Source organism: Nelusetta ayraudi, unplaced genomic scaffold, assembly GCF_046127955.1.
Source record: "Nelusetta ayraudi isolate G7.1 ecotype Tasmania unplaced genomic scaffold, CSIRO-AGI_Nayr_v1 ptg000015l, whole genome shotgun sequence".
Classification (NCBI taxonomy): domain Eukaryota; kingdom Metazoa; phylum Chordata; class Actinopteri; order Tetraodontiformes; family Monacanthidae; genus Nelusetta; species Nelusetta ayraudi.
In genome coordinates, this window is record NW_027466065.1 from 1011176 (window position 1) to 1024354 (window position 13179).

The window sequence follows — 13179 nt, forward strand, 5'->3', positions numbered from 1 at the left end:
CTCTGAGGTTCAGGACATAAAATAAATACAAATGTATTTATTAGGCACTGAGAATGTCGACAGGTTCTGGCCCTTTAAGGAGAAAGAGCTCGGAGGATGCAAGCACGCAAGCCAGGCTATACATCTAGAGAGCTGTAGTGGCTGTCAGGCAGTAGATCAGACCGGCTTCTTTGGTGCATCGCCAAATACTGACGGAAGGTTTTTTTCTATTAGCAAACATCTGCAGCGACGTGTAGATACACTGAGCTGCTTCAGTTTGAAGGGACAGACCTGGACGATCTCCTGCTAACGTGCGTCTTATCGGCAAGCAAATCATTCAACACCACCTCAAACATTCACCTATAGAATGAAATCGCTGAAATCTTGCGCCGATGGATGTGAAATGTTCAACCGTTTCCTTTTTTCCCCTCCTTTCGGTTGTGCCACCTGATCCCACAGTCTGAAGTGTGCAGGGCTTTGGCTGTACATTGACCGCCGGAGCATGCGGTGCCTCTCGTAAGTCGTATTTATTGACTCGTGCCTTTAATTTTACAGATGAACAAGAGGCGGTGCAGAAGAGAACCTTCACGAAGTGGATCAATTCTCATTTGGCAAAGGTAAGAGTGATTTATTCCACCCTTCCATTCATGCCTTTGAGTACCTCTGCACTGTAACATCCATCGTGAATTGCCAAACGGCTGTAGGTGTATTTCACAAGCTCGCCAGGCCTGTCGTAACGATCTTATCGCAGCTGTCAGTTGGTTGGTCGTTTGACCTTTATCCATCAGAGGGGTTGGCTGAAGTCTATCAGCTGATCGTGACAATGCTAATTCTCTTGGTTCAGTGTTATGTCAGACTGCTGAGCAGTTGGAGGAGCTCCACCATGCAACAACAAAAAAAAAAATCCAAAAGTTAGCTTTATTAACAAGATAAAAAAAAAAACGAGTGCATTGTTACGTTTCAATAAGACCTTTTTCTTGCGCAGCGATGCCCGTCGCCAGGTTTTAATGCGCTGCTCCGTCTCTCGGTTCCAAAAAACACTCATGACCGGCGTTCACACACACAGCTGAGCTTCTGCGCCACTGACTGTGTGTTTCTATGGGCCCACGGAGAGTTTAAAGCAAGAGGTTCAGAGACCGGAGTGTGTGGGCTACGTGTGCGTGTTTCCACGGATTCGGTGTCTATGAGTGCGTGTGTGCCAATGCAGTGTGGGAGTGTGTAGGCATTCAGGTGGGTGTTTAGTGAATCGTGCGTGTGTGTGTGTGTTCTTGGCCAGGACTGGCTGGCCCAGTGTGTAGGGGTGCAGATGGAGAGCAACAGGGTGAGGAGGACAGGTCCCCTGCAGGCCGTCGTCTGCTAAAATTACAAGGAGTGCTCAGCAACAACATGCTGCATTACATCACGCTGTGACTCTAAAATTGCAAGCTGTACTTTAGTTTCCTCGTGCTAATTAATCCGAGCCGAGATAAGTTCATAACGCACACTAGACTCTCTGTGTTTGAACTTGAATCAAGCAGTTTTTTTGCTTCGGCGTTTCCTCCTGATGGGTTTAATGCACTGTCACTGTTTTGTGCGACTGTTTTGGACTGTGGCTGCCAACGCTCGAGACGAGTCCAAGTTTTTGGGGTGATCCGGTGCAGAGACGCTCTATTGGATGTTGATTCTTTATTATTCAAGGAGTGCAGTCCATCTTATGCACTCCGCATGCTAATGAGAGAAACGTTGCTGGATTCACCCCATGGATCCTGCGTCGTTCATCGGGCCGGGTTCTGAAAATGAAAGTTGGGAGGATCCACCCTCGCTCTTTTTTAATGAACTGCGAGCCTTTTTTATGTCCATGTGTGAACAATTGATGAGAATAAAAGTCAACCTTTAACCTCTGACAGAGCGAAAGTCTGTATTATCTGGGCCTGCACTTCCTCACAGTTGTTATGCTTTCCACTCAGCCTTCACTGCTTCTACTTCCTTTGATAATGTATTAGCTTCAAAAACAACATGGTCATTTTCACAGTTTTTCCACTGAGGAGAGGCATCATGTGACTCCATGTGGCTCCATGGAGGCTTTTTTCCAGGGTGGGACACTATAGATGCTGTTTTTTATTTTTTGCTCGATGCTGCATATACGTGCACTTAAAAAGCCATATCGAAAAAAGTGTTGCTACAACATTAGATATTGCCGCTTTGGAGTAATTCTAGTTCTACATGATAGAGAAACAAATAACATTTGGGACGTGAGCGTTTTCACGCTGTTTTGTCCCAAATAGCCGGTCGACAGCGCCCCATCATGGACTATGATGAGCTGTGAAGTGACCTGTATATGGTGCCAAATAAAGAACTCCCGTGTTGAGTTGCCTCTCTTTGATGGGAAGACGCGTCTTTTTCATTTATTCGCGTATGTGTACTGTAGACAATGATGCTGAAATGTGCGCCTTAGTTTGTTCGGTGCAGTGGAATTAGGCATGAGGGTCAGATGAGTGCCGTCGCCTCGGGACTGGGCAGTGAGCCACTGGCGAGGAAGAGACACCATCTTTTCAGCTGCAGGGAGGCTCTGCGGTCGCCGCTAACAAGCCAGTTTCCCACCAGCACCATTTGATTTTCCTCCTCATCACTGCTCAGGGCCAGGAATAATATTTTCCACGGCAGCGTTATTCTCGGTTCTATATGTGGCACACTTGTATAAATGATCTTATTGGAGGTCTCTTTTCTTGTGCCACTCAGCTGTCCACGTTTTTAACCTTGTGTTTTCTGACCCTCAGCATAAACCACCGCTGGAGATCAATGACCTGTTTGAAGACATCAAGGATGGGGTGAAGCTCCTGGCTCTGCTGGAAGTGCTTTCTGGACAAAGACTTGTAAGTCGTAATATGGAGTTGAATCATAAATTGACTGAATACACAAATTTAACCTCATTCTACCTGCCGAGTGCCCAAATTTGTGATGATCTGCAACCTTGATTGAGTGTAGAACGAGCTACTGAGAACTGCTGTTTAAAATTGTAGAATTCAATCAAAGCGTAGAAATATCTCAACATATTATTCACAATGTTTTGTTGACAGATAGGTTAAGAAGTTAATAGACCATCATTGCCAATATACACTAATAAAAACACATTTTATGCACCTGTTCACATGTATATATAATAAAATACGGTTTGTGTTTATAATGAAGTCCTTGGCATCTATTAATCAGGTGCAGTTCAAATCATAGATGTCTGTCGCATTAAGCAGATGCATCCCCCTAATATAAACTGATCCTGGGAATTGTGGGAAGCTTTTGGCTCACTGGTGTCTCTCCTTCTCTCTCACCCAGCACACACACACACCACACACACACACACACACACACACACACACACACACACACATGCGCACATGCGCACATACAGACACATAAGCCTCAAACCCAGCAGGGATTTAGCAGTAAGTGGCGTCTTTGAACAAACTGTCATGTCATCTGTTGAGCTGTTACTTGGCAAATGAGTTCATGTGCTTCAGTAAAAAGTACTCTGTTGGGTTGCGGAGCAAATTTCAAAAATACCATTTATATCCACGCCAATAAAGTAATTGATTTCAGTTGCGGGGAATGTTACTTTTTAAAAAAAAAAATTTATAACCTAAATTAGTTCCAGCAGCGGTGACTGGTGCAATGGGGAAAAAATATAAAAAAACCTTGTGTCCAATCTGAAAAGTTGTAGATTCTCTTGAAAAGCTTTGTCGTGGTACTCTGCTAACCTGCCGTTCCGCCTGTTTCCTCTGCCCTCCGTCTGAAGCCGTGCGAGCAGGGTCGCCAGCTGAAAAGAATCCACTGGGTCTCCAACATCGGCACTGCGCTCAAGTTCCTCGAGGGTAGAAAGGTAAGCAGTCGCTCACCGCAGCTCTTTGCAGCGTATTTTCACATTTCCAGCGTATATGTTTTTTTGTTTGTTTGTTTTTTTGCTGGTGCACAAGCATGGGGTCAGAAACGTCTTAAAATATATTCAGCAATTATATATCAAATATCAATGACTTACTTTTTTCAATGCACCAATAAATATTACTCATTTTCTGTGAATTATAAAAACCATCCGTATGCAAATCAAAAGGGTTCGCAAATGAACTGATGCACACACTGATATTTCGTCTTCCAAATATTGCAGAGATCCACAAATGCACGTATTTAAAAAAGTGTGTATATCTACATGTGTATTCAGATTGCTTTTACATTTACGCCAAGCTAGAAATATATGTTGTGTGTATTGAAAAATATTTTTGGAGAGAGTGAGTCACAAATCCCTAAATAAATCAGTTTATTCTTCGGCTCATTTTTGAAAAATCTGCTCTGGCCCTGCACACAAAAAAAAACTGTGCCTCTTTTGCCGCTCAGCTTTGCCCTACGTTCAGCAAAGTGGCCAATAGAAAAGGGACTTCTTGATTACATAACCCGTCTCTGAGTCCCCTGGCTGCGTGAAGCCCGTGCCCCACTTTAGTCCGGCTTCCCTGAGGATGGTGACTGACATTGTTGTGATCTCTTTTCCTCGTCACGTGCGGCTTCAGTCAGTGTACCGAGGATCCCCGGTCAGTCACCCACTCGTGTGAACGCCTCTTGTGATCTCTATTGCTGTGTGCACTCTTTTTTTCTTTTTTGATGCATGCATGCGTGCAGCCACTCTCTCCTTTTTCCTGAACTGCCGCCAAGCTGCCGAGCTTTTGTTGACGCGCATTTTGATGAAGCGACTCAAACGCCTCTTAATGGCGGCTGGCTCGACAAAAAAAACCAAAAACCTGTGTGCTTCTAGACCTCGGATGACAGACTGTGACAGTCGCCCGCTGGCGGGATTTGCAGTGCTGAGGTGCCTCCGCTTTCTCTTTCATGCCGAGCTGAACCAAATCGCTCTCCTTTCTTCCTCCTGGTGCACTTTTTTGGCATAGGCTGTTTCCGTTCTATCCCAGTTTTGCTTTATTACAGCTGTCGCAAGCATCAAAGATCCAACTTTGATGTCCATCAGCAGCGGTAGACAGAAGCCTGCGATAATCCTTCGAAGAGAACTTTTGTGTACACTTTGAATGGAAAAAATAAATGGAAAAAGCAATTTCTGTATTGGACTTTTCCTCTCCACTGTGTTTCTCTAAAGTCATCTGCTTTGATGTTTTTCATTTGCTTTAGATCAAACTTGTCAACATTCATGCCACAGACATCGCAGACGGACGACCATCCATCGTTCTGGGCTTGATTTGGACCGTGATCCTCTACTTTCAGGTCAGTCTTTATCCTCCAGGGATCTTAACAGCGAGGGGTCATTGAGTGATGAACGCATTATGGATTGTGTCACAAATTGCAGCTAAAACAAACAAAACAAGCAACAGCAACAACAAAAACATCACAGACATTTTCCTTTCTTTTGATGTTGCCATGGTCACAATCTCTCTCTTCCTGTTGTGGCTCCTCTTCATTTAGATCGAGGAGTTAACCAGTAACCTGCCGGCCCTGCAGGCCCTCTCCAATAGCAACTCTTCTGTGGAAAGTCTCACCAGCTCGGAAACTGGAAGCCCGCCCATGAAGAGGAAGGTGGTGAACAGGTTCCAGGGCAACGCCAAGAAGGCGCTGCTCCGATGGGTGCAGTGCACGGCGGCCAAGTATGCCACCTTCTCTTGTTGCGAAAGCACCACTTCCCAATCCGTGTGAATAAGACGCTCCGTCCTTCGCCGTCAGGTATCATGGTATCGAAGTGAGGGACTTTGGCCCCAGCTGGCGCGATGGCGTGGCCTTCCAGTCGGTGGTGCACGCCATCAGGCCCGACCTGGTGGACATGGAGGTGGTGCGGAGGCGGAGCAACAGGGAGAACCTGGAGGACGCCTTCGCGCTTGCTGAAAACGAGCTGGGTATCCCCCGCCTGCTGGATCCCGAAGGTGATCTTTGCCTCTCCTGATGGTTGTTCTGCTTTGAAGTTTGCTCATCCACAGATTTGCATCAATCGTAACGATTAACGTGATTCCGTCAATCTTGCGGCCGTCTGTTTGTTTATTTGGGGTGAGGATTTAACAACTCTAAAACGTTGATGGTGAGCCCTGTAGATTTAAATTCAGCGCTCACTTCTGTTCTTAGTTTGTAAGTGAGGGCAGCCTGCAGTGACTCTGCAGTTCTGTCTGCACTCGCAGAGTCGTGATGCCTTTTATTGCCAGACGCGCTGCACTGAAGCGTTCCTGCTTTTACAAGAGCTTGACCCTGATTTCAGGAAACATCAGGCCAAGCATGGAGATGAAAGTAGATGTGTATAATTAGCTCCGAGGCCCGTGGAGATTCATCCTCCTGAGGCCTCTGAAAACACTGTCACATTGACTCCTTGCCTGTTGTTTCCCGGGCACAAATGAAAATTTACGCAAAAATGTTATTGTTTTCATTAATGTTAATGTTAAGCCAAGGAACCATTAGCTTTATTTATTTCTGTAAGTTTATCTTGGGTGCAAAAAGTCATCAGAATTTTGCAAATGTGTATTCATTGTGCTGCATTTCTTAAGATGTGGACGTGGATAAACCGGATGAGAAGTCCATCATGACCTACGTGGCTCAGTTCCTCAAGCACTACCCCAACCCTCACCACTCTGAAGCCGATGGACAGCACGATGAGGTAACAAAACTTTTAGATTTTGTGTTGCGTGTCATGTGTTGTTTGTGTGCTTCAAAGATTGTTAGTACTGTTGTCATTGTTGTTTATATGTTCGCACAGTGTAACATGTCTGTACACTTGTGATTGTGTCATTTTATCACATAGTTGTGTAAGTAATCAAAAAAAAATCATGGCATGCAAACGGTAACACAGCAATCATTTTGGTCACCCGTCTAATTTTTTTTCCACCCGTGTATTTGTTTTTTTTGTTTTTTGTTTTTTATAAATGAAGCGTCTTCTTGGCTCAATTCCCACTTTTGCACTGTCAGTACCGGTGCTGCAGGTGAGACTTCAGTCCACAGTGCTGCTGCATGTCCCTTCAGTGTCTGGAGTGCATCCCTGGCTTGCCGTCATCCACCCTCTCTTCCTCTTTGCCTCTCTTAAGTTATGCACCTAATGCATTCTCTGGTGTGTTTGCATCTCTTTGTGTGCCTTGCTGCTTTCCTGGATAGTTTGCTCCCCAAGATATAGAGCAAATGCTCGAGGTATGTTTGACAAAATTAACGGACTAAACACTAGCATCTTTTCACCTTTCCTCTAAGTCGGGAATTCAAATTAATCACCACTGCCGTGACTTTCTGAGCTAGTTCAGCGTTAATGTTTTTTTCTGCCACTCAATTCTTTTTAACTCCTTTACCTCAAGTAGTTTTAGAATTGTTGTTGTGGTGTGAGTTCTTCACAAAAAATATGCGGGGATGAGGGAAAGGATGAATATACAATGGTTTTGGTTTCTGTGGCTGAGTGTGTTTCCTGCGCTGTATCAGAGGGAGGAGCGGAAGATGCTGAGAGAGCTGAAGGTGTTTTTGGATCAGCTGGAGAGAGACGTGCTACGGGCTCAGGGAGCCGAAGGAAATCTCACTGACAAGTATCAGGTAAGTCACACCTGATGAGAGAAAGTGGCGCCTTATTGAGCAGGGCTCTTATCGCTGCCTTCCGATCTACCGCCGTCTCGCAGGCTTTCAAGAACTTCAGCGTGCAGTACGAAATGAAGAAGAAGCAGACGGAGCCGCTGCTGCAGCCGGTGCACCGAGATGGGAAGCTGTCCGTGGACCAAGCGCTGGTCAAACAGGCGTGGGACCGGGTGTCTGCCAGGGTGAGTGCATGAATAATTTATGACCAAGCCACTGAAAGAAGACTGTTTTAATTAATTACGAAGATTAATCGTACATAAATTCAACAAAAAGCTGTCGCTGGACATAATAGATTGCCTATTTGCTGTTTGCCAGTGTGTAATAGTTGCATAACCACAGTGAATCTTATCATCATTTGAGGAAGACAAAAAAACAAGGGCTCTCTCTCTTTGGTGGCTGCCAGCGCAAACCAAGTGGGGCACAAGTGTTTGAATAACGAGTGTGTTCAGAGGGGAGGGGATGGGAACAGAGGAGGTTTTTGTTCATCGGTCAATCTGCTCCACTGCACATCCACAGCCTGTCTAGAGTGGCAGAAACTCCCTCCCGCCCCACCTTTTTAACATGTAAGAATATTTTGAACAGAGAAGACTTCCCTACACCAGGATCTTACTTCTTCTTCTTTTTCATTTAAAAAAAAATTTGGATGTCAAATGTAGCTGTTGGACTGGCACATCCACCTGGACAAGTCTCTTCCCGGCCCCCTGGGAGTGGTGGGAGCCTGGCTCCACCGGGCAGAGTTGGCTCTCAGGGAGGATGTTCCTCTCCAGCACGCTCACGAGGAGACGGCCAACGTGCTGCACAGGAAACTCGAGCAGCATAAGGTAACGGGCGACGGGTCCGTTGCGTCACTCGGTGTGTTGCGTGCCGAGTCCTCCACATTCACGCTGCTGTTTTGCAGGAGATACTGAAAAATCTGGAGCTGCACAGGCAAACTTTCAGTCAGATCCACAGGGACAGATCAGTGAACGGGGTGCCGGTTCCACCTGAACAGCTCCATGACATGGCCGAACGGTAGGACCACTGATGAGATGTCGTGTCTTTCTTTCTTTTTCAATATGTGCTTCTCACTGTGTTAGTTGGACGATGACAGAAACAATGGCGACAACGGCGTTTCTTTTGTGACACGTGATTCATTTGCAGGTTCAACTTTGTCTCCATGTCGTCACATTCTCACCTGATTAAAATGGAATTCTGGGAAATGAAGTATCGGCTGATGGCCTTCCTAATCTTGGCCGAGTCCAAGCTCAAGTCTTGGATCATCAAATATGGCAGAAGGGATTCTGTCGAGCTCTTGTTACAAAGTTACCTCGTAAGTGCACAGGGGAGTTTGGAATTTAGCTCATGGTTTTTGGTGTTTCCTAATAGACCTTTTTGGGTTTGTAACGTTGCGCTAATGCTTTTTGTTCCAGACCTTCATAGAGGGCCACAGGTTCTTTGACCAGTATGAGGTGATTTTTGCAGCCCTCAGGCAAGCTGCAGAAGTTTACGTCAAGTCAGACAGTTCAAGTAAGACTTTGTTCTGTCACTTGGTTCTTTTGCTGTTATAGTATCCACTGACTACATTTTTATATATTGTTATTTAACTTTTATGCATTTATTGTTGTCTGGCCTATTATAAACTTATCTTACTGCTTGTCTTTATTATCAATTTCATGTTACAGGGTCTAAAACCTGTAACAGAGGTAAGTCTAAAAAAAGAGCCTGACAGTCTTAAAAACTTTTTTTTCTTCTCCATTTCCTGAGCGCCTCCTTTCTGTGAATGTGGGACTGCACTTTTCCTCAGAAGACCTTTGACCTTTTTCCACCTAAAAAACAAAACAAAAACAATCATGACATTGCTTGATGCATGACAAAAGTAACAATAATTGCATCGGCTAGAATGCTCGCTGAGATTTGATTTCCCAATTCGCTGTAGCATCAAACCAAGTCGCCGTGTGACCCAGCGACTGTTGTCACGCGTCACCATTTGCTGAATCGAGAATGTATCTTCTTGCTTCCAGTCGACGAAGTCGAGGGGGTGAGTAAATTCCTCAACGATGCCACGGTGCAGTGGAAGAACCTGGCCTTGGAGGTGCGCAGCGTGCGCAGCATGCTGGAGGAGGTGATCTCCAACTGGGAGAAGTACACCAGCAGCGTGGCGGCTCTCCAAGCCTGGCTGGAGGACGCTGAGCGCATGCTCAGCCAGTCGGAGAACACCAAGCGTGTAAGCACAAGTCAGGCGGGTGCAACCAGTGCGGCGCCACTTACGCCGAATAAAATTCGCTATGATGTGTGTTGTTTTGCCCTCCAGATTTTCTTCCGAAACCTGCCTCACTGGATGCAGCAGCACATGGAGATGAACGATGCCGGCAACTTCCTCATCGAGACCTGCGATGATGTGGTCTCGCGTGATCTGAAGCAGCAGCTCCTCCTTCTCAACGGCAGATGGAGGGAGCTGTTTGTCAAAGTCAAGCATGTAAATTGGCACATTTTGGTTTGAATTTGTTTTTTTCTAATGTGAAAAAATATCTCATCAATTGAGATTTTCTGAAATTATTTATTGAAAAAGGAAAAAAAAAATTCTGTGCTTTTGGCAGTATGCAAGGGCCGACGAGGTGGACAGGTTGAGGCAAGACTACCAAGATGGCATCCAAACCTTGAAGATGTTCATGGATGCAACCAATGAGAAGATGACTGCTCCTGTCCAGATCTCTTTCCTCAACGTCAGGGCCTTTGCCCAAGACGTCGAGGTAAACATCTCCCCGCTGGACAGTCGTGTTCAGTTTTGCCTGTATTAATATTCTGTGTGTTGAACCCTGCTGCAGGAAATCAAACACAAAGTACCAGCCATGGAAGCCGCCTCCAAGGCAGCAAGTCGCACTGCTCAGCTGCTGACCAAAGACACTCCGCAGGAGGAGGTTGCGCAAATGATGGATGTAATGACATCGATCAAAGAGCAGCTAGGCAAGGTGTGTGTGTGCTCGACATCAAATTCTTATTCTTTGACCACAAAATTGTGGCATAATCTAAATTTTTGTAGCAGTGAAGATTAAAACTCCTTAAAATATATGTTTTCTTTGTTTGCAAATTTCAAGGATGCACAATCTTTGTTTTATCACAAAAAAGGTTACCCCGGAGTTGTAAAAGTATTCATGTAAAATAAACATGCAGTGAATTCTTGGTTTACTCCAAATGCCACACTTTGCTCTGATCAGGTAAGGGAGAGATGTGTGCCTCTGCTGAAAGAGACGCAGTCGCTGTTGCCTCCTCTGGAAGAAATGGAAAAGAACATCACAGGCTTCTACCAAGCTCTGGAGAAGGCAAGTCACATCACCAGCAATACTGACTCCGAGGGACCGGTGGACTTTAAACAGAAATGCCAGGTAACCAGATCGGCGCCAGTGTCTGTCGCACCCACGCAGGAGAACTTTCACTCTCGATTTAGCAAATCGCTGACAAACGGCTCTGCACTGAACCTTGCAGGAGTTGGCGACCTTCACACAGAGCTGCAAGAAGTGTTTGACTGTGATCGAGAGGAACCACCAGACCATCCAGAAAACAATAAACGGCAGCAAAACGCTGCAGCACCTGGACATGAGCCTTCTGCAGAAAAGAGTGGCAGACCTGCAGGCCTCCTCGCAGGTCAGTTAAAAATAAACTCAATTATAACTCCTCTGCCATTGCTGTGGTCTCAGCACTTACTGTAAGGAGGGACGGGGGCCACCTGTTTCTGTGTCTAGACCCTGATAAAAGAGTCGACTGAGTGGCGAAAGCACATGGAGGCCAACAGCAGCCTCATGAAAAGGTTCGATGAATCCCGGGTGGAGCTGGAGAAGGTTCTCAGGCTGGCACAGAACTGTCTGACGGAAAGAGGAAACCCAGAGGAGCTGCTCAAGAAACACACAGTGAGAAAACACACACTGGGCGTATGGGCGTAATACTTATCACCTCAGGGGGTGATGTCACGGTAGAGTGTCGCAGTTCTGTAGATGGGGTAATAACATGCATGTTGTAAAAAAAGAAAAAAAATTATAAATTCAATGTATTCTTTGAATGTATTTCTGCAGGAATTCTTCGGCCAGCTCGACCAGCGTGTCTTGAATACATTCCTCAAAGCCTGTGATGAGCTCACAGACATTTTGCCAGAGCAGGAGCAGCAGTCGCTGCAGGACACGGTCAGGAAGCTGCACAAACACTGGAAGGTCGGTGCCTTGTCATTTTTGTGTGTCTTGTCATATCATAGGAAAACAGAGATTTAGCTCTCGTTCTGAATAAAATTATAGTTTCATGGAAGAAATTACATGCGTCAAAACCTTTAAAAATGACCCTTAATTTCTTTCTCTCAGGACATTCAAACGGATACACCCTTTCACCTCATACATCTTAAAGTTGAGGTGGAGAAGAGCAAGTTGATGGGGTTGCTGCTAGAGTGCCAGGCCGAGCTCACCCGGGAGAATCGACACTTATCCAGCACCGGGAGCGAAAGACTAATTAAAGAGCACAAGGTGAGCACAGAGAGGGTGGAGGGGCGCCCACCAGGATTTCTGCCTTGCTTGCCTCTAACACTTTCTTGTGTTCCATCTCCTGTAGGCTTTTTTCAAGGAGAGGGGCCCCAAGTCTATTTGTGAGAAAAGGCTGCAGCTGATGGAGGAGTTTTGCCAGAAGCTCCCCGAGGGTGACGCTGCTCACCAGACCCTGGAAACAGCGAGGAAGGACTTTTCCGAGGTTCAAGAGGAAATCAATAACACCCATTTGAAGCTGATGCAGCATCCCGATAAATGGAAGGAGTACAATGCAAGGTGCTAAAAGCCGATAATAAGTCTTTGTTGAGTGCTGTGTTTATATTGTCTGCAGACAGATGGTTGGGTCTTCATCTCATTTGTAACGATCAGAAAGATTTTCATGTCAGAAAATAAGATCTACGACCCAACTGTTGAACTTTTAATAAAGCCACTCGTGGTGGTGAACACAAAACTTTTCCGTAATAAGAAACAACACGTGTTAATAATATTTGATATTCCCATGTGTTTTACAACAGGTATGCTGAATTCTCCTGCTGGCTCATATCCAAAGAGAGTCAACTGCGGCTCTTGAGAAACCGAGCAAATGATCCCAGGAAATACGGCCAGGTGAAGACAACGATCTTGGTGAGTCAGCTGATGCCCCATAGACCAATCATACTCTCTGTGACTTCTCTTATGATTCTGATTCCGATGTTCCAGTATTGCACTAAAGGGCTCGAGTAGGACGCTGCACCAGCCAGCCTGCTCTCCTCGCAAAGCCTCATTTACTGGGAACGCAGGCTTATTCTGAATATGCTGACTGGCATGTAATCGGCAATAATTTCTATAGCTGCTGTTCACGTATAAACCTTAGTATGTCTTTAAAAGTTGTCTGAGTGAGAATATGAATCAAAGTATGCTGTCAATTCAACATACAACTTCTCCATTCTCGTTCCGTGCAGGAGTTGAGAAACGATGCTGAGCTGCAGGAGGGGAATCTCGGCTGGCTGAAAGCACGTATGGCTGCACTCATCGAGATTTGTGCCGACAGCGATGGCCAGAAGCAGGGAAGTGCATTGAGCAAGCTCTCGGCCGATTTCAAGGGTCTTCTCACGTCTCTCCTGGAGGTGGGGGAAGTTCATTCACAGACTTGGTTTTACAGGCA

General features: G+C 45.7%; 1 protein-coding gene across 5 annotated transcripts in view; it reads left to right on the top strand.

Moving 5' to 3' along the window:
- Positions 1 to 13179, top strand: part of syne1b (spectrin repeat containing, nuclear envelope 1b) — a 65782-nt gene that overhangs the window by 7811 nt on the left and 44792 nt on the right. For 4 of the 5 annotated variants that reach the window (XM_076023236.1, XM_076023233.1, XM_076023234.1 and 1 more), the window contains 27 exons: positions 535 to 596; positions 2736 to 2831; positions 3749 to 3832; positions 5122 to 5214; positions 5413 to 5591; positions 5668 to 5864; positions 6474 to 6583; positions 7075 to 7107; positions 7387 to 7494; positions 7578 to 7715; positions 8190 to 8354; positions 8432 to 8544; positions 8674 to 8842; positions 8943 to 9039; positions 9195 to 9215; positions 9534 to 9736; positions 9824 to 9988; positions 10110 to 10262; positions 10338 to 10481; positions 10728 to 10895; positions 10996 to 11154; positions 11253 to 11417; positions 11580 to 11714; positions 11859 to 12017; positions 12103 to 12311; positions 12551 to 12659; positions 12977 to 13141. In XM_076023236.1, the coding sequence (XP_075879351.1) occupies positions 535 to 596; positions 2736 to 2831; positions 3749 to 3832; positions 5122 to 5214; positions 5413 to 5591; positions 5668 to 5864; positions 6474 to 6583; positions 7075 to 7107; positions 7387 to 7494; positions 7578 to 7715; positions 8190 to 8354; positions 8432 to 8544; positions 8674 to 8842; positions 8943 to 9039; positions 9195 to 9215; positions 9534 to 9736; positions 9824 to 9988; positions 10110 to 10262; positions 10338 to 10481; positions 10728 to 10895; positions 10996 to 11154; positions 11253 to 11417; positions 11580 to 11714; positions 11859 to 12017; positions 12103 to 12311; positions 12551 to 12659; positions 12977 to 13141 (3599 nt within the window). The remainder of the gene's footprint in view (positions 1 to 534; positions 597 to 2735; positions 2832 to 3748; positions 3833 to 5121; positions 5215 to 5412; positions 5592 to 5667; positions 5865 to 6473; positions 6584 to 7074; positions 7108 to 7386; positions 7495 to 7577; positions 7716 to 8189; positions 8355 to 8431; positions 8545 to 8673; positions 8843 to 8942; positions 9040 to 9194; positions 9216 to 9533; positions 9737 to 9823; positions 9989 to 10109; positions 10263 to 10337; positions 10482 to 10727; positions 10896 to 10995; positions 11155 to 11252; positions 11418 to 11579; positions 11715 to 11858; positions 12018 to 12102; positions 12312 to 12550; positions 12660 to 12976; positions 13142 to 13179) is intronic. The other variant, XM_076023237.1, reaches the window with a different exon arrangement.